Source organism: Petaurus breviceps, unplaced genomic scaffold, assembly GCF_028583685.1.
Source record: "Petaurus breviceps papuanus isolate PSGF00001 unplaced genomic scaffold, PetGlider_PUasm1.0 90845, whole genome shotgun sequence".
Classification (NCBI taxonomy): Eukaryota; Metazoa; Chordata; class Mammalia; order Diprotodontia; family Petauridae; genus Petaurus; species Petaurus breviceps.
The window spans coordinates 10,042,615-10,070,520 of record NW_027187359.1 but is presented as its reverse complement, the minus strand read 5'-3'; the positions used below and the strand labels follow the sequence as shown (position 1 = coordinate 10,070,520).

At 34.2% G+C, this 27,906-nt stretch overlaps 1 protein-coding gene across 1 annotated transcript; it reads right to left on the bottom strand.

Annotated features, from left to right (window-relative positions):
- Positions 1-275: 275 nt before the first annotated feature.
- Positions 276-27,855, bottom strand: SPDYA (speedy/RINGO cell cycle regulator family member A). Its single transcript, XM_069072126.1, has 5 exons — positions 26,065-27,855; positions 22,289-22,347; positions 18,238-18,323; positions 14,706-14,877; positions 276-996 (listed from the first exon to the last, which is right to left on the bottom strand). Exons 1-5 carry the CDS (start codon positions 26,360-26,362, stop codon positions 682-684), a joined length of 930 nt encoding a protein of 309 aa, XP_068928227.1. The 5' UTR covers positions 26,363-27,855; the 3' UTR covers positions 276-681.
- Between the last annotated feature and the right edge of the window lie 51 nt (positions 27,856-27,906).

Here is a 27,906-nt window from a genome sequence, read left to right as displayed (position 1 = left end):
TGAAATCTAAGTTTTGCACTGTATTTCATCAAATGGCTAGAAATAAAAATTGGCATATGTAAAAGAAATATACTATAATTTTATAAAATAAATTTGATGAAATTGGTAATACAATTGACTCAATTTCCTGTTCACATGATTACTTTCAAATTCATTCAGGGCTACTTTTCCATCAACAAATAAACCACTACAACTTTATTTATTCCCTCTTCTAACACACTGTCAGGTCATATTTAGCACCACTTTTCGAGAATGTAAAGTTTCTACTATGGATGGTAATGGGAGGGAAATGAAGACAATTCAAGAAATTTTATGCATAATTCCAGAAGACTTGGGGAGATTCACGTCTTCTGGTTTTTTGTGTTTCAGTTTGTTAATTCCAATAATTGGTAAAGAAAGCTACATGAGTCAGAAAGATCTGAGTTTGAGTCCAAGATTGATAAATTTTAATAAATAAATATAAGGTTGACACTGCCAGTTTGTTGCCTTCTAGCCACCAAAACAGAGAAAAAAATAACTCTCACCTCTTTTAGTAATCATCTACTCAGAATGTTTTAATATTTATTTTATTTTTTTCTTTGTGTGCAACTATATGCCCTTTGGAAATGCCATTTTGTGTTCCAAAGGGCAAAATGGTGCTCAATAAATAAAAGTTTTAAATGAACTAAATGATCTATATCTTTAAATCTTACCTTGGGAGTAACAGTAAGATTGGGGTGGTTCAAGTGGTAAGTCCACTGAGAATGAATTGTATGATTCCTGAGGTGAGTATGTCTCCATCATTTCTAATGTGCCACTGGATGAAGAAGAAGAGGATGAAGACAATCCCAGTCCTACAAATCTTCCTTTTTTACCACAAAGTGAACAATCTACTGGTGTGGCACTTGGTCCTCGGGGCAACTGAATTTCATCTCTGTTGTAGTTTCTGACAGCCCCACTATGGTGCATAGACCGTTCTCGCTGCCATATATAGTGTGTTGGAGCAATAGCCATAACCTATAATGGAAAACTTTCATTTAGAATTTTACTAAGTTTTGAAAATTAATTACTATAAAATTATAATTTAAATACATCTCATTCTATTACTTTACTTATAAGTTGCTATCTTCCTAAGGCATTACTTGCCATATAATAGAATTGGGTCACTGTCACTTATATCCACTATAACTTATCCACGGGAAGTCCACTTAACATGTGAGGAGCCTTCCTCTAAAGCTAATGTCTTCACATGGATACTAGGGCTATTTGTCAGTCATTCTTAACTTTCACTACATAACTAGCCCACCTTTTATAATCATAAATTTCTGATGATACTCAAGAGATGGAATAGCATACAGGATCCAGAATAGGAACATAGCTATATAAGACCTAACAGCTAATGTGACAATGGCCAAAAAAATGGGCTAATTTCTAAAGCCCATTTGAAAAGATGTCCCAGAGCCCTGATAGGCAGTTCAAATCAAGACTACTATAAGTTACCACCTTAGAGCCACCAGAATGGTAAAAATAGCAAAACACCATCAAATTTAACATTGAACTGCAGGAAAACAGGCACTGTAATACATTTTTGGTGGAACTATTCTGGTATAAATAGCAACATTACGATAAGAATTTAAAAAAACTGATCTTTCCTTGACCCAAAAAGTCTATTGCTAGGACTATATATCCAAAATACATTATAAAAATGAAAATGAGAACTTATCTTTATGAAATATTCACAGTTGCCTTATTTATATTTAAAAAAACCCTATATCCAATGATTAAAGAATGATTTAAAAATGACATGCTAATAGAAAATTAAGGTGCTCCAATATATCCTCCACACAGATGAACAAAAAAAGCTTCCTAAGGGATAGGACATTACTAAACTTGAAAATATTTAGTGGCTCCTTACTCATTTTAGGAAAAACACAGTCACCCTGGGATTTAAAGCCCTCCATAATCCCCATTTCTAGCCCAAAAGACATACTAACTGTCCCCTCAATTCTTGCCTATTTTCACCCCAAACTATCTCCCTGAAATACTCCTCCCACTTTACTTTGGCCTCCAAGGATTTCACCTTTCCTTCAAGGGTGAGTTTTTCCACCAATACTTTGGACTAATGTGCTTTCCCTTCTCAAAATACTGCTTTTTTCCCATCCATACATGTCATTCCCCAGCAGAATTTAATACATTTGAAGGCAAGGCCTGTTTCCCTTTTGTGAATAGCATAATGCTTGGCACATATTAAGTACTTATTAAAAATGTTTGCTGGAATGGGTTAGATAAATATGGAGTATTCATGTAAACATAAAACATGGGAAATGATACAAAGTAAGATCAGCAGAATCAGACTGTATATATATATTGACAACAAAGACCTATAGGTGGGCCAAGACAATGTAATAAAAATAACATTACTACCTAGATCAATTTACTTATTCAGTGCCTCCCCAATCAATCTACCAAAGGATTACTTTATAGAGCTAGAACACAAACAAAATTCATTTAGAAAAACAAAGTTAATTATCTCAAAGGAAAAAAATGAAACAAGTGGGAAAGGGGTCCAGCAATATCAGATCTCAAATTCTAGTCAAAGTAGCAATCATCAAAAAAATTTGGTACTGGTTAAGAAATAGTAAAGTCAGTAGAACAGACTAAGTACATAATCTACAGATGCAGATGAGCACAGCAGCTAGTGTCTGACAAATCCAAAGATCCCAGCAATTGGGCAAGAACTCACTATTCAACAGAAATTGTTGGGAAAACTGGAAGACTAGAAGAAATTAGGTATAGAGCAACATTCATGTCATATAACACGATAAGCTCCAAATAACTATATGACTTAGAAATAAGGGGTGAAATCATAAACAATTAGAGAAAGATGGAATAAATTACCTGTTAAATCTATAGCCAGGGAATGAGTTCGTGACTAAACAAAAAAGAGAGGTTCACAAGAGTAAAATGGGCAATTTTGATTACATAAAATTAAAATGTTTTGCCCAAAGAAAACCAATGTAGCTAAAATTAGAAAAAAAAAAAGGGGGGGGGGTAAATAGAAAAACATTGCTGCACCAAGGCTGTCTGATAAAGAGTTCAATTCTAAGATCTATAGGAGCTGATTCAAATTTATAAAGATAAAATCCAGTTTCCAAATGATAAATTATCAAAGGATGAATGGGTAATTTTCAGAGGAAGAAATTCATGCTATCATAGCCATATGAAAAAACAATCCAGTTAATTGAGAAGCAAATTAAAATATTGAGGACTTACTTTATACCCATCAGATTGGCAAAGATGACAAAAGGAAAATGACAAATGCTGTTGGAAAACATGTGTTAATGCACTGTTGGTAGAGCTGTGATTTGGTCCAGCCAGCCAGTTTGTAACTCTACCCCAAAAGGTATTAAATTGTATACAATCTTTGAACCAGCAGTACCACTACTAGAGAGCAAAGAAAGATAAAAAGAACCCACATGTACAGAATCATTTAGTTGTTGTTTATGTGGTGGCAAAGAATTGATGGGATGTTCATCAATTGGGGAATGGCTGAACGAGTTATGGTATATGAATGTGATGGAATGTTATTGTGCTATAAGAAAAGATAAAGGGATAGTTTCAGAGAAACCTGAGAAGATTCATATGAACTGATGCAATCAAGTATACAGAACCAGAACAGTTTATATAATTACAACAATAATCCAATAACTAACAACTTTGAAATACTAAGGAATTCTAACAAATACAATAACCAATCGTGATTAAACAAAGACTGGTGAAAACATGTTGTCTGGGGCAGTGAGGTGGTGCAGTGGATAGAGCACTAGCCCTGGAGTCAGGAGGACTACAGTTCATATCTGGCTTCAGATACTGTATGACTCTGTGTAAGTCACTCAATCCTGATTGCCTTCAAAAAACAAAAATGAACAAAAAACCCCATATTACCCACTTCTTCATTGGATAGACCCAAAGGGTATAGATCAAGACATTCTCTTTTGGGGGGAAATGGGAATGAATGCGGAACATAGCCAATTCAGGATTTTTTTTTTTTGCTTGACTATACATGTTTGTAATGGGTTTTATTTTCCTGGGTTGGATAGGGGAATTGGGAAGGAGAAGTGGATTTTCATCAAGAAAATATAATTTAAAGTGAAAATATGGATTTTTATAATTTGTTCATATAGTGACTACATTTCCTCCATATCCCTCTCAGAGAACAATCTTTCATACCAAAGAATTTTTTCAAAAGAGAAAAATAAATTCAGAAAAAAAATTAAAACAGACATTATAGGCAATGTTCCACATCAGTGGACTCTCCTACTTCTGCAAAGGAGTGGATGAAAGAAGGTCGTGATATCTTCTCATATCTCTTTTTTGGGTCTAAGTTTGGTGTTTATAATTTTGCAACATTCAGTTTCATTTGTCTGTGGTGTTTTCCTCCTATTTACATCATTGTGGCCATGTTGTAAGCTGTTTTCTTGGCTCTCCTTACTTCACTTTGTATCAGCTCATATAGCATTCTAGTATGAGCATGAGAAACCAAATACAGGTACTTAATGATCACCTCCCATGTATAAAGCAATACTTTAGGTCAGAGGGGTTAAAGTCCCAGAGTGAAGCCCTAACCAGATTAAAATATAATTAGGAAATGCTTAACAAAACAAATTAAAATACAGTACAACATAATGTTAGTTTGTTGTTTTCTAAGTTGAGTTGTGGCCTACAGGGATCCATTTCTATTTAAGTTTGATACCATTGCGATAGGTGATATGGTAGATATAAATGAGAAGATTAAAACTGATTCTGTATAATTTTCTTATTGATCCTATTTATAAGTAATTGAATTTGTCCTGAAACTGCTTTTGTCTTATAATTGCTTAAGTCATGGCTCTTTGTCTCTGAACTTAGTTCAGAATTCAGCTGACCTGTAATGGGTTAAATTTAAAAATCTATCTACTTTGCCTCATGAAATTTTGCTAAATTTGGGAAATGTGTGAGAACAGAAAGAGAGTCAGGCCTAATATCTTTACTCAACCAAGCTTTTCTTCAAGGATGTCTAATTTGCTGTCCAAAAAGTCTGGGCTCCCCTATATGATCACCTGGACTTAAACAATAAGCACTTTTTTTTTTTTTGCTTTTTAGAGGGCAATTGGGGTTAAGTGACTTGCCCAAGGTCATATGGCTATTTTTTGTGTTAAGTGTCTGAATCTGGACTTGAACCCAGGTCCTCCTGACTCCAGGGCCAGTGCTCTATTCACTGTACCACCCAGCTGCCCCTAACAATAAGCACTTCTTAGTCTCATAAGGAAAGAAGGGGAGGGGTCATTACTAGTTCCTATTACTAAACTTCCAACCAATCACATTGCCCTTTATTCCATGATGTCATCTACTCTCTTCTGTTCTTTGTTATCCCTAAAATCCTATATAAGGGAAAATGTCCTCATTGATCCATCTATTGAAAGGTAGCATGCCTCTGCTAATAAATGCTATCTTGTGTGGAGATCTGCCTCAATTTACCCTTTTGTTAAAATTCAAACATGACACAAATAAATGTAAAACACTATGCTAGCTCTTGAGGAGGTCACACTCTAATTAATCATTAAGAAACAATATAACAATAAGCAACCTCATTAAATTTTTGGTCATGTGAAATTGGGGTCAACCATAGAAACTGGAGAACCTTATATATTGCATGCACTAAGGTGACTCTGAACTCCCACTGATTGAGTCAGAATTTAAGGTTAGCCGTAGGGAGTTTGGAGTGTGTGTGTATGTGTGTGTGTGTGTGTGTGTGTGTGTGTGTGTGTGTGTGTGAGATTTTTCTAATGCTATAGCTTGTGAATCCCAATCATCTTTTAGAAAAGGATATTTATTAAGATGGTAAAGTTAGTACAATACCCCCTCCCCCGCAAATGTCTGAAACAATGACCCACAAATACAGTCTAAGGGAAAGTAGGCTCAAGCTTGGAGAGCACATGTAACAAAGTGGAAACAGCTCCTAGAAGTCCTTTTGCTGGAGTATTCAAGAAATTTCCCTCAAGTATGTATAGTGTTCTGCTGGGCTATTTGTAGTCTCTCTGTCTAGTCTATCCTTGGCTCCTAATCTAAATACTGTAGTTAGTTGTTAGTTGTTCTAGAGACATAGCTAGGGTGCTGATAGAAGATACGAAGTCTTATGTACCTCTGAAGGTCACAAGGTCTTTCTCTGGTCAAAGGCAGATAGAAGGACTGAGATCCAGGGCTCTGCTTCTCTTCCTCCCCTCCCCAGGCCCAATCAATTCCTTCTCAGGGGTTTAGCTGGAAGGCCCTCTCCTCTGCTTGCTCAAATATACCAGGTTCTGAACTAGCCCCCTGATTTTATATAGACCCTATAGGGAATTAGTATTCTCAACTAATCCAGACATGCTTCCTATGCAAACCACTCCAACTGATCAAGGACTTTTTTGCACATAAAGTCTATGGCTGAATGGGACTTATTCTGAGCTGGTTAAAGTATCACAAGCAACATTTTAGCACTTATTTCAGGTGGAATGGGATATTTTAACTTAATCAATCTTGACCCTTACACTTCGAAGAATTAATTAGGACTCAAAGCAACTTAGTATACCAAGAAATAGTTAAAACACAATAATGCAAACAAATAAAAATAAATAAATTCAAAATGATTAATATGCAGGAAGCAAAGAGCAAAAAAAATGCAAGCTGTGCAAAATCCAGGCTATCTACATAAAGTCTGCTACAAGCCAATGAGAAACAAAGTGATACTATATGTAGCAGTAATAAGTCAAATTCTATTTTATAACATAGATACATATATGTATTCAAAGCAACTGGAACTATGGTATATAAGAACACAAAGTTCCATTATATTCAACAACAGTTCATATTTTCACAGATTTAGAGCTAAAAGGGACCTTAAAAATCATCTGATCTAACTCTTTCATTTTACATATGAAGGAATTTAGACCCAGTTAAATAAAATGATTTGTTCAAGGTTATATAGGTTTTAAATGAACTAGAACCCAAGATCTCTGTCATCTCTACTGTATCATGCTCCTTATGATAAAGTCCTCTCCAAAAAAGGATGAAAAAAGAGCTAGAATGTAGAATATAACTAATGTTGGAAGCAGCCTCTCTCTTTTTTTAGTAGGTAGCTATTTTTTTCCCTTGCAGTTTCATACCTATAGGCATCACAGAAGTTCTTTAATATCATAAAAGACAACTGTCAGTCAAACAGTTTTGAGCTCTAGCAGGACTTTTACAAATTCAGTCCTCTATACCTCTTTCAAAGAAGATTCTCCTTCATTTTCCCAGGGTTCAAGCTGTCAGAATGCACTTGACAAATTTTGTTCTTTTTGGTAATAACAAGAGAAGATGCTGAGAAGGCACTGGCCCTAAGCTGCTCGCTAAGAGGTGCAGACAACTCACCATTGGCCACACAAGGAAACAGAAAGAATATGAGAATTCCCTTTCTTCCTTTCTCTCATGTAACTTTGAAACTGGGGTGCTAATAGCAATTCCATAAAAAAGCCTCTGGATTCATTTTTTAAATAATATTTTATTTCCCTCCCAGTTACACTTAAAAACAATTTTTAACATTCATTGTTTTTTTTTCAAGTTTTGAGTTCCAAATTCTATTCCTCCCTTCCCTGCTTCCTTCTTTCTGAAAGGATAAGCAATTGATATAGGTTACTTATGTGTTATCATGTAAAACATTTGCATATTAGTCATTTTGTGCAAAAAGGCAGAGAGAAAGACAGGAAAGAAGGAAAGAGAGCAAGAAAAAGAAAGGAAGGAAAAGAAAGAAAGAAAAAATAATAGGCTTCAGTCTGTATTCAGACAACATCAATTCTTTCTCTGGAGGCAGATAACATTTTTCATTATGAATCCTTTGGGACTGTCTTGGATTATAGTATTACTGAGACTAGCCAAGTCATTCACAATTCTTCATCATATAATATTGCTATTACTGTATATAATGTTCTCCTGGTTCTGCTTATTTCACTTTGCATTTTGGTTCCATTTTAAAAATACTACATCATAGGATTAAAGATTTAAAGCTGGATGGAACCTTAAACCTTCACTTTACAGATAAGGAAACTGAGGTTCAGAGAGGCCAAATGGCTTGTCCAAGGTCATATAGGTAGGAACAGAGTTCGGATTTGAACCTGGATCTTTTGACTCCAAATCTTTTCATTCATTCAGTACTCTTTTCATTGTTTAGTTGAAAATTCAAACCTTGGCAGAAGTAGTGGGGACTCTGCCACTTTAGGGATTTTAAAAACAAGCTATGTTTGAGTCTTTGAAACATTAAATGCAATCTAATTTAAATGACAAATAAGAGAGTTTTCATTTGATTCAAATTGAGGACAATGGAACAAAAAGACTGCAAAAAAGTCTGCCAAAGAGCTATGAGAGTTTATGAATGGGAATATCTTTTTTCCTAGACGTTAGACTCTTAACTCTATGGGGAGGTGAGGGTAGAAGGCAGTAGGAAAGCACAGAGACTAGATAGTAATACCTACACATGGACAGAGTGACTAAGGTCTGGTAGGTCTTGCTAGTACAGTCAATCCTCAACATCTGCACATTTAACTTTCATGAGTTCAGGCATTTGCAAGACTTTATTAATAACCTCATTTTCACTTTCAAGCTGGTAACCATACACATTTGAGGCTATAGACAGTAGAGAAAAAAAATGAGAGGTATGATACATACAAGTTTGTGGAGTGGCTGGTATACTATTAGGCATTTCACTAGTCTTATTCGTCCTACTGTTATAAAGAGATCCCCATGTATCATTAGCCTTTAAAACTCAAGTTTTATATGTTGGAATTATGCCCTCAAAGCCTAGTGCAAGTCTTTTGGATTGTAAGGTGATGTCAAAACCTTGAGTCTTGTCATCTTCTGACAGTAGCAACTAAAGTCCTAGCAACCTCTCCCTTCATTTTCAGAGGGTGGTCATAGTAAAGAGGTCCACAGCAGTAGATGATATTGCACAATACCCTCATACTGCCATCTGACACATTGGAAAGTAAGATTCCGGGTAAAAAGTATTTTATTTGCTGTACAGTATTTATGGTACAGTAGTATAAAAAGTGAATGTCTGAAATCAGTGTTTTTTTTTCTTGAAATGTTAGCACAAAAGGTCACAAAATTCTAGGGATTTACTGAGGAAAAAATGTTTTGTATGTTACTGATTTTATTTTTTGTAGTATGTTTTATGGGTTATTTCATGGTTACTATGTTAGTAAAAGTGCATATCCTCAGAATTAATGTTTTGTTATAAAGGGCTGTATGCAGAAAAGCATATTTCCAGCAATCTCTAGCAAAAGATTAGTTTTTGATGATTGTGAGAGCCTAAACTCCTATTTCCCATAGTTTCAAGTTATCCCATATCCAATAGTTCCCAAGTTATCAACCTTCCCATTTTTGACGCATGTGCCATTTTCTAGGAATGTTACCCTTACAACAGTTTAGGATTGACTGTATATGCACAGTAGCTTGAATTGGCAGATGAGCTTAAGAGTACCACCTGGTGGCTTCAACAGACATAGCATAGGGAATAGCTACTCTAGCCAAACAGCTCAAACTTTACATGAAGCACTGCTCTATATAGAGATATGTTGCTTTAAAAGCATATTAAGAACATATGAACAGGGAGAATAGGCATATTAATGCACTATTGGTTTTTGAATCATTAATCTTTACCACTAGATGATTCTGTAATGCAAATTAGAATGGCTAAAAAGTCACTAAACAAATACATAGTCTTTGATCTAGTGACTCCTCTTCTCTGCCCTTACCTGAGAGTGTTCTGCCCAAAGGAAGGTAAATTTTGGTGGCCAAAAGCTACCTATTTAACTTGGGGTTTACTGGTTAGATTTCTTTCTCAAAGATCAAGTCTTAACTCAATTCACTTTGGATCTCATGGATTGGACAATAGGTCCCTGCCTCAGCTCCACTTACTGGTTATTTTGGGGCTGGCTCGGAGTGAATGTAAATAGTAATTGTTTCTCTTTTGGCCAACAACCCTAAGGGTCTTCCTTTCCCAGTTTGATTTTTTTTTAATTAAAGGAGCCATCCCTTATTTCTTAGAGGTTTATTCAGTGAGTGGGCTTCGCCTCACTTAAAGTGAGAATCTGAAAAGAATTTAGTTTAAAAGGGCCAAGGTGTCCCACTGCATCCTGGGCCAAAACCAGTCGTCTTGATCAATATCTGGGCATTGGACTCAGATGGCTCTAGGGGAGAAAGTGAGGCTGGTGACTCTGCACAGCCTTCCCTCATTCCAATCAAAGTCAATTTCAAGTCACATCATCTCTCTGACATTATGGTCCTCTTTGAGAACAAAGGACAAAACCACAATCACTATTAAGCCTATGCAACCAAAAAATTAAAGAAGGGAAAGGACCCATATGATCAAATATATTTATAGTTGCACCTTTTGTTATAGCAAAGAACTGGCAAGGGGCGGCCAGGTGGCTCAGCGAGTAAGAGCACCGGCTCCAGTGTCGGGATGACCTGGATCAAATCTGGGCTCAGATACTCAGCACCACACCCAGAAATAACTGACCGTGTAACCTTGAGCAAGTTACTTAACCCCTATTGCTTAAAAAAAAAAGCAAAGAACTGGGAACAAAATAGGCACCCCTCCATAAGATAGTTTAATAAATTGTGCTTTGTGAATGTAATGGAATATTATTGCACTATATAAAATGAGGAGCATGACAAATTCAGAGAAACCTGGAAAAAATTTGTACAAATGGATGGAGAGTGAATTAAGAAGAACCAGGAAGACAAATTTCATGACCATAACTATGTAAACAGGGGTTTGCAAAGTGACTGATCTCTTGAGATTTTCAGTTAAGAAGCATTACTTCAAAGCCCCAAATGTGATTTAGGATTATCATGATCTTTCAGTCAGTTTCCCATGAATGCAAGAGGAAGTAGTCTATTTAGAAGAAAAGTCTGTTAAAAATAGTATGACAGTTATAGGACATACAATGGAAAGTCAGATGAGGATAGAAGTATTTAGGGGTAAAGATGAAGTGGACAGGATTAAGAGAGGAGGGAATAGAAATAAAGGAAAGGGATTTCCACCTAGCCAGATAGTGATTCTGAACCACAGGGAATGAGAATAGATAGGAATCTAATTACTGGAGATATAAAGAAAAAAATGATCATATATATTTTGAACAGCTGAGAAAATAGGGATATAGACAGAAGAAATATTGTTGAAAGTTATTTTGGGGGAAACTGAGGAACACGGAAATCTGAAATATTTCTGCTTAAAACACCTTGTAACATAGAATTGCAGAATCCCAGAATTGGAAGGAACTTTAATGGTCATTTATTCTATCCCATACCTGAATAGGAGTCTTTGTAGACATTGCCAACATATTAATTCATCTTTAAAGAACAAGCATATGAGTAAGTAGTTATTGATACTATCTCAATAACAAACTACTAATATTGCTATTAATGAGTTTATTTGAGCACCATTATATATGCTTTGATATTCTTTCTCCTTATCAAACTTGCATTTTGCATGATGGATCTTGGATTCTAGATTTAAGTATTCTATATTCCAAATTTTCCTAATTGCCTTCTGAAAAAGGTTCAAATTCCTCAGTTTATTATCTATAATGGTTCCATTCTTATTTATTTTTTTTTCCTAGCCTTTTCTTTTTTATACTTTTTTTTTGGAAGGGGAAAGACAAGGCAATTGGGGTTAAGTGACTTGCCCAAGGTCACACGGCTAGTAAGTGTTTTAAGTGTCTGAGACTGGATTTGAACTCAGGTCCTCCTGACTCCAGGACAGATGTTCAATTCACTGAGCCACCTAGCAGGCCCTATTCTTGTTTATCTTTAAAAAAAAAAACAAACATGTTTGAGTTCTCTTATCACTAGAAGTCTTTTAAATATGACCACTTGTTGGGGATATTGCAGAGGGGCCTTCTATGTATGAGACAGACTAAATTACCACTGAAGTTTTTTGTAACTCTGAGATTCTCTGTTGCAAAATATTTTTTTTTGCAAAATATTTTAAAAGCAAAAATGTTACAGATAGATTTCAACATCCTACCATCTCCCCAAGATAAGTTTCTACAAAATTCTTTCTGTTCTTACTGGAAATAAGATGAATCTTAATTCTACTTAATTGGTTCAGAAAAAATCCTTTTTAGTGAATCACTTTTTTTTTCTTTTAGGTATGGGAACTATGATTTTATCTATGTGAGAAATTTTCCCCATAGATGCACAATCAGTAACTTAGAGCTTCAAAGAATTGTCTGTAAATACGTTAAGTGATTTTTCCACGATCATAGAACTAGTATCAAGCAAAACATGAATTCATCTCTTCTTGACTCCAAGGTCTGCTTTCTATCTACCATGCCATATTATCTTTTAGAAACATATAAGAACTGAAAATAGAGTTTTAGATAAAAGAAGGATTGAACAGAGCTTTTGTCCAGACTAACCACAAACTCACAAAAATACTTAAACCCCCCATGAATTATTTACATTTACCTCATAAAATGTAATAAAACCAAATCACTGTTTTTCCTGATCAATTAATTTATATTCCAATTTTTGTGATCCTCCCTTGTTCTTGAGTCCATTGTATTTACTGTTACTTCGTTTAATGATTTCTTCCTTTCTTCTGGCAATTTATTATATGATTTCCTTGCTGTTATAGCACTTAAAATTTAACTGTCACATACCTAAGAATATTCAATCTTGGATTCTTCATTTTCAAAGTTTTGTGGTTTCTATTTGTGTTGTGCTATTTTTCCTCCCCAAATTTAACTTAATTTTTTGGTAACCAACAAGCATTTGTATTCTTTCTTCTACTTTCTCCCACAAATGAAAAATAAAAAAGCTTGTAACAAAAATGCATATTCAAAAAAAATTCTCACATTGCTTATGACCCCAAATATTTCTCATTCTCCATCTTAAGTTTCTCACTTCTCTGGCAGGAGGTAGGTATCATGCTTCATCTTCAGTCTCTTGGTTTTTCGGTCAGTTTCAAAGTTGTTTGTTTTTAAAAATACTGTTATTATATAAATACTCTCTTAGTTCTTATAATTAATTCATATAATTATCTTCCCAGTTTGCTCTGAAACTGAAAAATTTTGTCATTTCTTATGGTACAATATTCCATCTAGCTTAGTCATTCCCTCAGAGGTGAGTACCTCTTCATTTCAAGTTTTAAATCTGAAAATTTTCTGGTGGTTGTTGTTGTTTGTGTGTTTGTGTGTGTGTGTGAATTCTTAGAAATTTGCTTTAAGGATTTCTTCAAATACATTACCCAAATTCTTCTGTTTTTCTAGGTTTGGGGGCATGTAGATATTCCTGGGATTGCTACATCAAGATATTGTTTCTAGATCTGTTATGTAGTTTTACATTTTCCAATAATATTGATAATTCAGTGATTTTTTGAGATGTTCTGTTTTCTGTGCTATTTTACTGCCCACTGCAGTAAATTGGCTGATCGTTGCTGCTATGGATTAAACATTTTTTTTCTATTGTCTTTTCCATGTTGGTTGCTTTTTTCATTCTTCTAAAAATTTTGGCTTATGTTCATTAGATGACTATTTCCTTTTTTTTTAAGCTATTCTCTTATTTGGTCTTGGAATTTTCTTAGCATGGTAAATTCTTGTATAATTTTTTTTTCAATGTGTCATTTATCTTTTTGAGTACATCTCCCAGGATGCCTATATATTTTTTTCATTTTTGTTGCTTCTCATACTTCAACAGTTTCAATTGCTCCATATACAATAATCTTCTTGCTAATTTTTAATTATAATTAATTTTTATTTTCTTATGCAGGTGTATGTGTGTATATCTTCTCTTTTGAGTTTTGCTTATTTGTTTGGTTTGGTTTTCTTGTGGGATTTGAGAGAAGCCTGGTTCCCTTTAATTCTCAACTGATATTTTGGATCTGTTTCTTTGGTCAATTAACTTCAGTAGGTTTTGATGCTATATTATACAAGTGCATCAACCTAGATTACTCTGCAAGGATATTTTTCACAGGTATGATTTGACTACATTATTTGGATATACCCAGAGTTTGTTTTAGGAACCCAAAGGGAGGGGAAAAAACTTAAAAATGTATCTTTTAATTTTCAGTGTTGACTGCTTTATTTTATTAGTAGCTAATGTTATAGTACCTATGGTCATCCTGAATGAGAGAAAACTAGTTTGTTTTTTCAGTGTCTAACCAAAATCCAGACAACTTAATTTGCATTTCATAGTGAGAATGTCTGCATACTTGCAATATCACAAACATTTTACTTAATAGAAATTACTACTATCCCATGTTATTGTCATCATTCTCAAGCAAATACATAGTCAATGGCAATATAATGTGGTATATTTCCCCCATGTTTGGGTGCTTTTTAGATCTGGGAAAAAGTAAAGATAAAAAAAAGGAATTGGATTAGATGAACTCTCAGGAGCTCCCCTCAAGTTCTAAACACATGATCCTATACTGTTTACAGGAGTAGTTGATGTAGGAAACCAAAAACTGCCTATTTTTAAGATTAAAATAACAAGTATAAAAATAGTACCTTTTAAAATACCAGTTGTATAAAAGGCTAATAACAGCTAAAGCTAACAGCCTATTCTTATATGAAGTATTATCATTTTATGAAGGAAATACGAAAATGAAAATGCAATAATTTAATATATGTTGCATATAAACTTTAATTTTAAAAAGTCCTTACCTCTTCACAGCACCGTCTGCTTACAATAGCCCTATAGTCAATCCTATCCCAAAGCTGATCCCTTAACTTTAAGAAATTAGGAAACAATTTCCTCCAGTTTTTTCCCAAAGCCCATGGAAAAATTTCATACTTTGATTCTTCTTCATCTTCTTCAACTGTATTAGCCAGATACCTATAAAAATGTAACACAATAATATACTGTCACACTATCATGAAATAGAAATCCATATCTAATCTTATCCCAACCTTTACTTAATGTTATATTCATGAAATATACAAAATATTACAACTTCATTATATTTGAACTAATTTTATTACATTGTGGGTCAAATTTTGTAGCTATATGTACTCTCCCACTTATTTGGTATTGTCTACCCCATCTAGCACAGTGTTTGTCTTAAATACCTGTCAATTGATTGAAAAAGAAAAAAAACAATAATATAAATGACCAGTGTACCCTCATACCAGGACTCTAAAGGGTGCTACCTTTACAGTGTAGTGGAAAGACTATTAGGCCTGGGTTGGAGTTCCAGCTCTACCATTGACTAGATAAGCCTGTGAACAATCACAACCTGTCTGAGCATTAGTTTCTTTATATGTAAAATGGGAATGATATTTATACTACTTACCCTCACAGAGTTGTTATGAGGACCAAATTAAATAATTTGTGTAAGGTATTTTGAAAATTCTAAAACTTAATAGAAATGTGAGTTACTATAATTTTTTTAAATAAATACTTCACATTTATACATCATTTTATGGTTTAAAAAATACCTTTTCCACAACCTTGCAAAGTAAGTACTATTCTGTCCATTTTACATATGAGGAAACTGAGGTTCAGAGACATGGGGAGACAGGCTCATGATCACACAGCTACTGTTAGGGATATGATTTGAACACAGATCTTCAATTCAAGATAAGGACAATTTCTCTACTACATCATGTTTCTTCTCAAAATAACTATAAACATATTATATATACAGGAGCATAATATTCTTTATAAATATAAGCATTTGATAAATTACATTTCACATGTATATACTTTCCTTTAGTTTAAAATCTTGAGGGTAAGGTCCATATCTTCTAATTGTCAGTATATAAAGTACAAAGAGCTGTAGCCAACCTACAGGTAGGTACCAATTAGTGAATAATGGTTTCTGTGAGTGACTGGATATATTTAAATTTGTATTATTTGAAGTCATAATTATATAAAATATGGTAATTGATTCCAGTACAATGGAAATATGCAGCATAATTTCAAATAATGCAACTGTCTAATAGGAATTCACTATTCATACTAATTGGAAGCCGACTGAAGAACTGTACAGGTACAGTGGCACAAAGACTATAATGATTTGTCATAAATGGTGAGTCATTTCTTTTTTTGTGCATATTTTAAATACATGCTTGCGAAAATTCAAGATACCACACAGTTTTATGTGCCTGCTAGTCTTGAGAGAAAAATTCTACAGTAGTCATTTGTGTAAGATGCTCTAACAGCAACATTTTTCTAAAGAGTAATTTATAAAGCAGTATGAAATAGACACTATTCTGGGAATTAAATAAAATTTGAACTATAGGGATGTGGGAATTTGGGGGACAAGATTTAATTCGGGGTGGCTAGGTGGTACAGCGAATAGAGCACCAGCCCTGGAGTCAGGAGGACCTGGGTTCAGATCCGGCCTCAGACACTTAACACAAAAACTAGCTGTGTCACCTTGGGCAAGTCATTTAACCCCAATTGCCCTCCAAAAAAAAAAAGATTTAATTCTCAGATTAAAAACTGTAGAATTGGATATTCAATTCATAAAACATATGTATAACAGAAGGAGTGGTGAAAACTGTTATCACAACTTATTCTTACTTATCAGCATCATTAAGAATTATCTCTGAAGAAGTAAAGAGAATTTTACAGATATTAGCTCACTAATCTTAGTAAGATCCTCGTTAAGTAGTAAAATATCAAGTATTGTGGGTTCAGTTTTCCCCTCTGCATTTGGAAATGTGTATTTATTCTATATTAAGGGATGGAATACATGCCTATCCTTTAAATAGGGATTCAGCTTTACATTTGGCTTAAGAATTACTCTTTTGGGGGGAGGCTAGGTGATGCAATGAATAGAGCACCAGCCCTGGAGTCAGGAGGACCTGAGTTCAAATCTGGCCTCAGACACTTAACACTTACTAGCCGTTTGACCTTGGGCAAGTCACTTAACCCCAATAGCCCTGCCCTCCCCCTACCCCCCCCAAAAAAGAATTACTCTTTTGGGGGCAGCTAGGTGGCACAGTGAATACAGCATTGGCCCTGGAGTCAGGAGGACCTGAGTTCAAATCTGCCCTCAAGACACTTGACACTTAACTAGCTGTATGACCTTGAGCAAGTCACTTAATCCCAATTGCCTTGCCTTCCCTCTTCCAAACCCCACCCCAAGACCCAAGAATTATTCTTTTGTTGCTGATAGACTGCATAGAGTTAAACTTATTTTATCCATTTCATAGTTATGAAATAGTTTTTAATAAATTAAAATATTTAATAAATTTAAAAAATTAGTTTTTAAGCTCTCTAAGTATTACCAATTCTTCTATAAACTAGAAATTATGCTTACAAGTAATGGTCTTGAATAGCAGCACTGCTTTCATATACAAAGTGAACAGAAAAAACTAGAGTTAAAAAAAACCTGCACTAAGACTTTTGGGAAAACTCTGTATATTCTTTACTACTAGATGATAGAATTCTGACCCACAAAGAATGAAGAACTGAGCTATTAACATTTAACAGATTAGAAAATTAAGGTAAAATTAATAAATTCAGTGGAAAAGCTTAAAAACAAAAGTATTTTCTTGTCATAAACCAGTGTTTTATACTAAGCCATATGTACTAAAAGGCAATGAGAAATTAGTATTTTCTTGTTCTATGAATGAATTTCCACAAAGAACATGTAGTATTAAAATATTTTAGAACAATAAATATTCTGATGACACACAAACTGGCAATTGCAAATTAAATACTCATCTTGGAAAAATGTTTAAAAAACATGGAGCCCTATAAAATAAAATTAAATAACTGAATATAAGCAATTTTTTAAAAAGTACAAAGCACTGGAGGGGGTAGGTGGCTCAGTGAGTAAAGCGCCAGCCCCAGAGTCAGGAGGACCGGAGTTTGGTTCCGGCCTCAGACACTTAACACCCACACAAAAACACTAGCCGTGTAACTTTGGGCAAGTTACTTAACCCCAATTGCCCTCCAAAAGGCAAAAAAAAAAAAAGTACAAAGCACTGAAGAAATATGCAAGTATTATTACCATTAAATTATTATTTTGGTTTATGAAGAATAATAAAGGTTAGAGATAGTGCAAAATAAAGTCTGGGAAAAGGACATAAAAACATGCTTTTCCAAAGTAAAAAATTTAAACCTTTACATAAGAATATCCCTTAAGCCAAATGCAATGACTTTAAATAAAGTTTGCTTTAAGTTGTTACTTTATACAGAAAAAATTCTCTCACACAACTAGATGAAAGAAAGTATACTTACAGAGCAATAAAGAAATTTATTCTGGTATGCTCGCTTATACTAAACTTAGCCCGCTTGAAGTAAACAAAGGTCATAGCCAGAAGATACTAGAGGAAAGGGGTTAAAATTTTAATATTAATGCTTTATTTTCATAAGTAAAATTTACTTAAAACGTTTAACACCTTTAATTTTTTTGATGATCTAAGGTCCTAAAATATTAATGCAAATTTTAAAACAACATATTCTTAGGAAAAATTTCTTTCTTTGCATTTTATTTTTAAATTAACAAGCATTTATTTTTTTTCTTCCTCCCATCTTACTTTTAAGTAAAAACAAAATCCTTAAAACAATCTGCATAGTCAAGCAAAAAAAAAAAATAGCGCACATTATACATGACCACAAACTATATCTCATTCTTAATCTCAAATTGATCACTTTTCTGTTAGGAGGCAGTGATGAAGAACATTGTTTATTAGTCTTCTGCAATCATGACTGGTCATTACAATGATCAGAGATTGTAAGTCTTTTAGAAGTTTGTCTGTATAGTATTATTATCACATAAATTGTTCTGATTTTGCTCATTTCACTCTGCGTAAGTTCATGCAAGTCTTCCCAGGTTTTTCTGAACCTATTCCTTTCATTATTTATTATGGGACAATAGTATTCTGAATAACACATTCATATTCCCCAATTGTTTAGTCATTTTTCATCTGATGGACAGAACCTTGGTTTCTAATTCTTTCCTACTACAAAAAGAGGTGCTACAAATATTTTTTGATAGATTCATAGGGGAACTACTTACTATATTTAAGTTTGTGTCTTCTATAATACAAAAAAGTGAGAAAAAACATTATTATAATAAAATATTATTATAATATTTGTGTATGTTGACAAAACAGACCCCTTAAAAAACCATGTAGCCTACTCATTAAAAAAATTGCTGGCATAAAATAAGAATTGTCATTAATATAAGGCAAAATTTTAACTATCTTATACTACAAAAGTATCATGTAGTATATTTACTATAATATCATAGTGGTATCACAGTACAATAGCAAAACAGTAATGGTAACCTAGAATTATTATTCCTTGCTAAGCACCTTATAGACTTGCCAAGAATGATATAGGCTAGACCAAGATTAAATAATCAGAGGGCACTGAGGATAATAGAAAAATTGTACTAAAGCAAATCATCTTCCCCTTGATTGAGCCAGAGAAATAAACGAGGTTAATAACTGGAGTACTTTCTAGAAAGTAGTGAATTCCAAATTTAGTTTTTTCCTTATGGAATTTTATTTTGATATACCTTTGTAGTAGTGATTTAAGTTGCAATCAGGTTAATAAGTTAATGTTATACGAGAAACGAAATCACTCCTGAATAAGAGAGATTGCAGATGACCTCATCATTCAACTGAAACAGCTTTCTCCAAAGTTTAATGATCTCTTCTTGGCATCTCTCCAGGTTTTGGTTTTTATGACATTACTCTCTCTTGGTTCTCCTACCAGTCTGACTACTCCTCAGTATCCTCTGTTGGACCTTTACGCAGGTAATGCCCACAAACCATTGGTGTTCCCCAAGGTTCTATCTTGGTCCCCCTTCTCTTCTCCCTCTCTAATATTTCATCTGCTAATATCATCAGCTCCTATGGATTCAATTATCATCTCTATGGTGATGATATCCAGATAGATTTATCCAGTCCTAATCTCTCTCTTGTCCTTCAGTTGTGTATCTCCAACTACCAATTAGAAATCTCAAAATGGATCTCCTGAGGACATCTTAAACTCAACATGTCCAAAAGTAAACTGATCTTTCCACCAAGTGCTCCACTTTTCCTAATTTTCTTATTATTCTTATTACTGCTGAAGACACCACCATTCTCCTAGTCACCCAGTCTTAAATACAAAAATATTTATAGCAGTAATTTTTGTTATAGCAAAGAACTAGATATCAAGGAGGCACCCATCAACTGGGAGATGGCTGAACAAATTATAATACATGAATATAATAGAATATTATTGTGCTGAGAGAAATAAACAAAGTGATTCAGAGAAATCCAGTATGACTTGCATGAGTTGATGCAGAGTGAAGTAGGCAGAACAAGGAGAAAAATTTATATAACTACAATATTGTAAGGAAAAAACAACTTTGGAAGACTTAGGAATTCTGATAAGTGCAATGATCAACCGCTAGTAAATAGTGACTTGAGATTGAATTTAGGCTGTCTAACTCCAAGTCCAGCACTTTTACCTAGTTTTCATTTCTTCACTAGACACAGTTCAGTCTTCCTATAGCTATACCAGCAGTTCTAAAAGTATGGTCTATGAATCCCTGAGGATTCCTGAGACATGTTCTGGAGATACAGAAAGTTAGTCTTTTCATAATAATAAGACATTTTAATTTCTAGTATAGTAAATATCAATAGATAGAACCCACCTTGGAGTTGAAGGACCTAGGTTTGAATCCTAGGTGTGCTATTTACTAGCTTTAAGACCTTGAGCAGACACTCTGCCCCTTTAGGCCTCACTTGATCTTTACCAAAAGGAAGAAAAAGTAATTTCTGAACTGGAAAACAGGGAAGATGGATCTCCGAAGTCCCTTCTAGCTCTAAATCTATAAGAGGTATTAGAAGTCTGTTTTGTTAATTTGTAAACACTGCCACCTGTTGCTCAACAGCTTTAACTGTTGTATTGCACATCATCTCAAATTAAAATTTTGCCTGAGATTGTGCTTAAAATCCAACAAAGCTTTTTGTATTAATCTTGAAATAATGCTGTTATACTAAAACAAATTATTACTTGTCATCTAATTCAATCCAATAAGCATTTAAACACTGATAAAAATGAAATGCTTCCATTATCATCTTCAAGCTTATATCCTACTGGGGTAAACAAATAAATAAATATACATTAATAACAAAGTAAATTTTTTTTTTTACCGTGAGGGAGAGGAGAGACAAGCACACAAATTTAAGACATTAGGAAAGGTATCATGAAATAAACGTCATTTTAACTGAGCCTGAAAGGGACCTAGGGATTCTAAAAGGAAGAGGTAAGTAGGAAAAGCATTCAAAACATATGGAAAACAATCATACAAAGGTATGGAGGTGAGAGCTGGAATGTCTTATGCATGAACTAGATCAGTGGCCATGAGAATGGAAAAAAGAGCACAGATGAAAGATATAGTAGAGGTAGAATTTATGATATTAAGCAACTAATCAGATATAGGAGAGATAGGGAGAATAAAGAATTGGATGAAGGTTGCAATTTTAGTGACTAATGGGTACCCTTGACAAAAGTAGTTATGTTAGAGTTGGACTTCAGTAGGAAGATAATAGTTTGATGAATTCTGTTTTGGACATGTTGGTCAGCCAGATCTTTTCCTTTTCCATAGCTGCCACTTCATGATAAAATATGGCACAAAGGCGATTCTTCCAAACCTACCTACATAAAATTGAGTACTTTGCCCATGAAAACAGATATTTAGTGCTGTAATCAGTGCTATTTAAAAGTACCTTTCCTGTTTGTGTAGGATCATCTTTTTATGATCCTTATCACCAGTATACCAAAGGGCATGCACCAACTTTATTCTATACAGAAAGCTACACCTGAGTTCCAAAATAAGGCCTCTCAAAAGAACTCATTTTTAAAATTACCTTTGGAACTCTTTTTACCTGAATTTCCTAAAAAATATTAAAATACAGAGCAGAATATCTAAGTTGAAATAATCTAAATACTACAGTGCTTTCTACCAAGACAACTGTTATAATTTAATGAGTAACACTATTTATTTACAATAGAACAGATCTAAGACCTATAAGACCTCTCATCATATTCAATTCGCATCCCACAATCCTGAAAACACAAATAGTGTTGATCCAAAATGTGGATCATAGATCTAGATTTTAATGTTCTTATCCCAAGAAATACAAACAAACTGAAATCATGAAGCAGTAAAAGCACATCTTTTCTTAAATTTGATTAATAACACTGGTTTTAATTAAAATTCTTAAGATGTAGTCAGATACCTATGTTAAATGTCATTTACTAATCATAACATGCTTACAAAATTTACCTTATCTGCAATTTTACAGCAGCAATCCATCCATAAGAAATCTTGAATTAAGTCATCATCTGCAACAATAGATTACTATTACTTTTCTTTTTGAAATAAACTCTTCTTTAAGAACTAATTTCTACATAATGAGTTATAAATATTTGTTATGAAGTTAAATAAGCATGGCCAAAATAGAGATACCCTAAATATACTTTTCAAGCACTGTGAATTGTTACTGTAAGAATTACCAAATACCGGATGCTTTCAGCAGTTATCTTCAACATTTGATTTGCTTGTATATGTAAGATGAGATTGGTAAGGGAAGAGGTAACTATAAATTACTATACTATTGGAGCCCACAGGATTTTAAGAGATTTGCTTTGGGCAACTCTAGATTTTCCTTCTTTTCTAAAAGGCACATATAAACCAACTTATCCATATTTGTGTTCAATATATTGCAATTTATTTATTTTGGCTACTAAGATACTGTATCACTTTTCTGTCAGATACTTGAACTAAACTTTGAATGAAAACCTGAAAAAACTGCTGTTCGCTGAGATTAGAAAACATTTTATTTTTTTACTTACTACTTTTTAAAAAATCTAATAACTGACTTTAAACAAGAACCTAAAATATGTATTTTCTAAAACTACTGAATCAGAACAAAACTGAAATAGCAATTTTCTAAATCAAACTTGAACCAAACCATTATGAATAAGCAAAATGTTATGAATGATTATCATAATTATAAGCATATTACTTCACAAAAGCAGCAGAAAACAAAGGAAGTGAAAACAAGCTAGCAGAAAGTTGGCATGAGATCCAACAAGCCTGAGTATCCCAAGCATTTAAAGATGAAATACTTAAACCAAATATATGTGAAATGGAACAATCCTGCCAGTATGTTGGTGTGACCTATTCTCATCATCAATGACAGTGGAACTACTATAATTTAACTTATCACTTCATTACCTGATTGGCTATTTGAAGAAGTTGAGGCACTTAAAAAGATGAGACAGTAGCTCTACCTGATCAAATATATACACAATTTCAAAGGCACTCAGAGATCAGTTTTTCAGCTCTCAAAAAATGCAAAAAATATTCCAAAATACAGGAAAAGGCCAAACATGGGCTTTATTATTATTATTTTTAAAGCAACTGGTGTTAAGTAACTTGCCAAAGGTTACACAGCCAGTTTTTTTGTGTGGGTGTTAAATATCTGAGGCCAGAACCAATCCCTGGCCGGCGCTCTTACTCACTGCGCCACCTAGCTGCCCGATGGCTTTATTTTTTAAAGTTACTCAGACATTTAAAAAAATCCCCAAATAATGAAAAAGATCAAGGAAGTTATTATAACAAATAGGTAACTGAGAAGATATCAGCAAATACTAACACACATGCCTATTTTCTTGTTTCTACATTAGCCTACATCTTCAAAATTATAGAGTTGGCTAAAAGGTATAAAAAAATTAGTTTTTTTTTAATCTTAAAAAATATTTGATTTGGGAAATGAAAGCACAGCCTTGAGAGTTCCCTTCAAATGTCCTCCATACATATGTCACTAGGAATAACTTTGTTTAAATAATCCTGAGGATTAATATCAGGCCTGGCAGAAAATAGGGGTATATCTACCCACCTAAATTATTCACTAATGTTGTAGGGGATATTTTGTAGAGAGGTCAAATAGAAAAAGGATGTCATATAGATAAGGTTCATCAGATGCTGACTCTGGATCATATTGTGCTTAATGCACTGAATCCAGAAACACTATGGGTCCTCATCAATGACATCCATGGTCTAAAGAGACTGGATTAGTAATCCATAAAGGAAAAATCAAGTGGATGATGAACATACATAGACCAGATCATGACACTGAATTGGCTAGGGAGCCCATTGGATATGAGTTGGACCTAGAATTGAATAGGAGGATGACAGACTGGTATTCATTGAGAAAATTAGGTAGAGCTTCTAATGATTCCAAGATGTTCCCTATTGCAAAAGCCTATCTTTTTAAAAGCAATATTCTACCACAACTATACCTCTGAATTATGAAACACACTATTACCTCATCAGAATTAAAACTACAAGTGACCCAAAGAACAAAAGAAAATGCATATTAGGCAGGGTGTAAAATTGTAGCACATTGCCAACAATGACTCATTTGTGGAAAATGGAATAAAAGACATGATAAAGAATATGTATGACCAGAAAAGGGGGTATGCTGAATTATACTTAGGATGTAGTCTGAATACTACAATTGTTCAGTCATTTTTCAGTTGTGTCTGACTCTTTGTGATCCCATTTGGGTTTTCTTGGTAAAGACACTAGACACTAGAGTGTCTTTGAGTGGTTTGCTATTTCCTTTCTCTAGCTCATTTTACAGATGAGAAAAGTGAGGCAAACAGGGTTAAATGACTTGCCCAGGGTCACTCAGCTAGTGCCTGAGACCACATCTGAACTCAAGAAGATGAGTCTTCCAGACTCCAGGTCCAGAACTCTATCCACTGCCCCACCTAGCTGCCCTGAATACTGCAAAAGTACTAACAAAATATTCTTTTAAATATCTATAGGAAGATCTCAATTACATTAAGCTATAGAAGACTTAGAAAGATGTGGACAAGAATTGTACAAGATGAAGTGGTATGGATGATATTTACTTTACACCAATGAAAGAAGTACTCAATTTAATAGATCCATTAGATTATTTTTGTCTTGAAAGTTAAATAAGATAGCTTTTAAAATTCAGTTTTGCATCTTACAACTATTATTAATATAGTCGTATAATTGTAAAATCCTCAGAATGACAGTCTTTTTTTGAGGAAATAGTATCTTTTTGCCTCATCAGCTCCTTTCTAATTTTTTAAATGATGCCCAAAAGACATAGGAGTCTTCTATCCCTTCTTACAGGATTAGGTATGAATGCTAGAAGAGACCACTATCCAGCAGCTTTTTCTCAGGCTGCTTTTACTCATCATCTAACAAGAACTTACCAATAATGAAATAACGAAAGAATCACAGGCTTCTAGAGCATCATTCAGATGTTAAAACAATTAGTCTTTACTGTCTTCTCTTCTTCCCAATTCTCTCCCCAAAACTCTCCATAACCCTTTTCTAAATTTCCTCCTCTCAAAAGATCAAATTTTTGTCCCTAGTCCTCTTCCTCATGTCACAATGCTTCTATAAACAAGGCATCCTGTTCTCAGGACTTCTGAAGTTCTTCTGCTATCATTAGAATCTTTTTGATTTCCTTGATATCTTCTAGGACTCCCTAGTCCCAGCCCTTATTCTAGTTCATATTGCTGTTACCATAACCATCCTAGATCAGTATCAAGTACCATACACTTTTTGTTGGATCAAAAAAGGATCTTATTCTCTGGTAATCTGTGAAATTTACCAGCATAATAGAAAGATCCTATGCTCTAGACAAATGAACATGTCCATCTCACTAAGGATATTAAATATTTTAACAGGGTGATCAATTTTTGTATTTTACTCCAAAGACTATATTAGTCCTATTAATCCTACTTCTTATTTAAAACTTCATATAGGATAAAAGTAAACCCAAACTGTAAACATATTTTCCATAGTTGATGTCAGTCACCTTCATATGAGCCAATTAGTGGGTCACATAAGAAAATCTGCAGTGTAGAAATACCTTAAAGATCTATTGAGGGTGAGAAATCTGGTATAGGAAAAAGAAGTATACTCTGATTACAAAGGAAAATGAGTACTAGCTGTTTATATAACTAAGTTTTGCTAAATTCTTATACAACTATTAAAATGCTTTAACCTACCAAATAATTTAAAGAAAGCAGTCATTTCTTGACGCTGTATAACTAGACATGGTCCTTTGGAACGTTTAGACTTGTTACTATTATGTGCATTTTTTTCAGATGTTTGCCAACTATCTTTAAAAATAGGACGTTTAAGATTAATAGCTTTTTTTGGTTGATTAGATCTACTTGATCCTGATTTTACATGAACAGTGACAGTTGGTGGCATCTCACAACAGATCTGATTGTGTCTCATTCTGGTTGGTGAAAAGATTCCTATAAATACAAAAAAGAAAATATTTATCATCCTGAATTTCATTTACACATAAAATGCCTAGCATTTATAGAATCTTAACATTGTCAGTACTATATTAGAAAACAGCAAAAACCACACATCTTTGTATTAGCAAACACCATAGTAGATTAATTTAATTATCCAAAAAGCATTTATTCAGTTTTTATTTTTATTTGTCTTTTTGGAAGGGGGAAGGCAGGGCAATTGGGGTTAAGTGATTTGCCCAAGGTCACACAACTAGTAAGTGTTAAGTGTCTGAGGCCACATTTGAACTCAGGTCCTCCTGACTTCAGGGCTGGTACTCTATTCACTGTGCCACCTAGCTGCCCCTATTCAGTTTTTAAATGAAAAATTTGGATCATCTTAACAATCATGAACTTTAGGAATGAAATGAACTTTGAGTGACTGATCACATAAAAAAATTCCTTAATTTTTTGAAGTTAATGTAAATGGACAAATGACTAGATTATGAAAGCAGAATGAGCATACATGAGACCTGAAGAATAAGTATACATGAAAGTTTAGTGCAACTTACAACAAAATGAATCTAACATTTAATGACATGCATAGTCAGTATTATACTACATGATAACCAGGCACAACTGGTAAGCAGTTTACATAAAAGTCTACAATTAGTATTACTTATATGGTAGTCCAAGCATTTTTGAAGTAATCAGTAAAAAAGTGCTAGATCCAATGGGGATCAGAAGTAAACAGCTCTGACTTTTGCAATGAATAAAGTTATGAATAAATCATATGAATGTATTCTATGGGTAATGTCTACAATCTCATTTGTCCCATACATGTAGATTCAATATTACTTTGAAATTATCCAGGAGCTGTATTACTTACAGGATTAACAACTCTATGACATTTGGCCTCCTCTAAATTCACACAAATTTGTGAATTTACAGAAATAGCCTGCGTGAAGCAGTTTAAATTTGAAAATTTAGGTGCAAAAATATCTAAGACCAAATAGCTATGCTTAGTAGTGCACAAACAGGTATTTGTCTTAAGTACTGGCAGACGGGTTAAGGTAAGAAAATTCTACTCCCAAACAAAACTATTGGAGAGGATGACCAAAGGCCTTTCCCAGAACTGTCTTATGGGTGTCCCCACAATTAATATCTATGAGACATTTCAGAGCCTTACTCTAAACTCACCTGTCCTAGCAGCCAGCTACCTTGAAGTCTGTGACCCCGGGGTTCTGCCCTCTACTGGAGGCAAAAAGTACAGTTGTGAGTCAAACTCTAGCCACACAATAAAAAAGATTTGGGGCCTCCCCACAGCCCTTGTCAAAGGAGAACCAGGAGCTTGTGCACTCTGACCTACACATCCCTGAATACTCAATCACAACATAACTAAATACCTTCTCTCACACCTCACCCCTCCATGCACACACTCAGCACTCACATACTTTTCCTCTCCCCTCCCCTCTGGATGCACACTCACCACACACTTTTTTTCCTCTTCCCTCCCCCCTGGATGCACACTCAGCACACACTCTCCCCTCTCCCCTGGATGCACACTCACCACACACTTACTTTTCCTCTCCCCTCCCCCCTGGA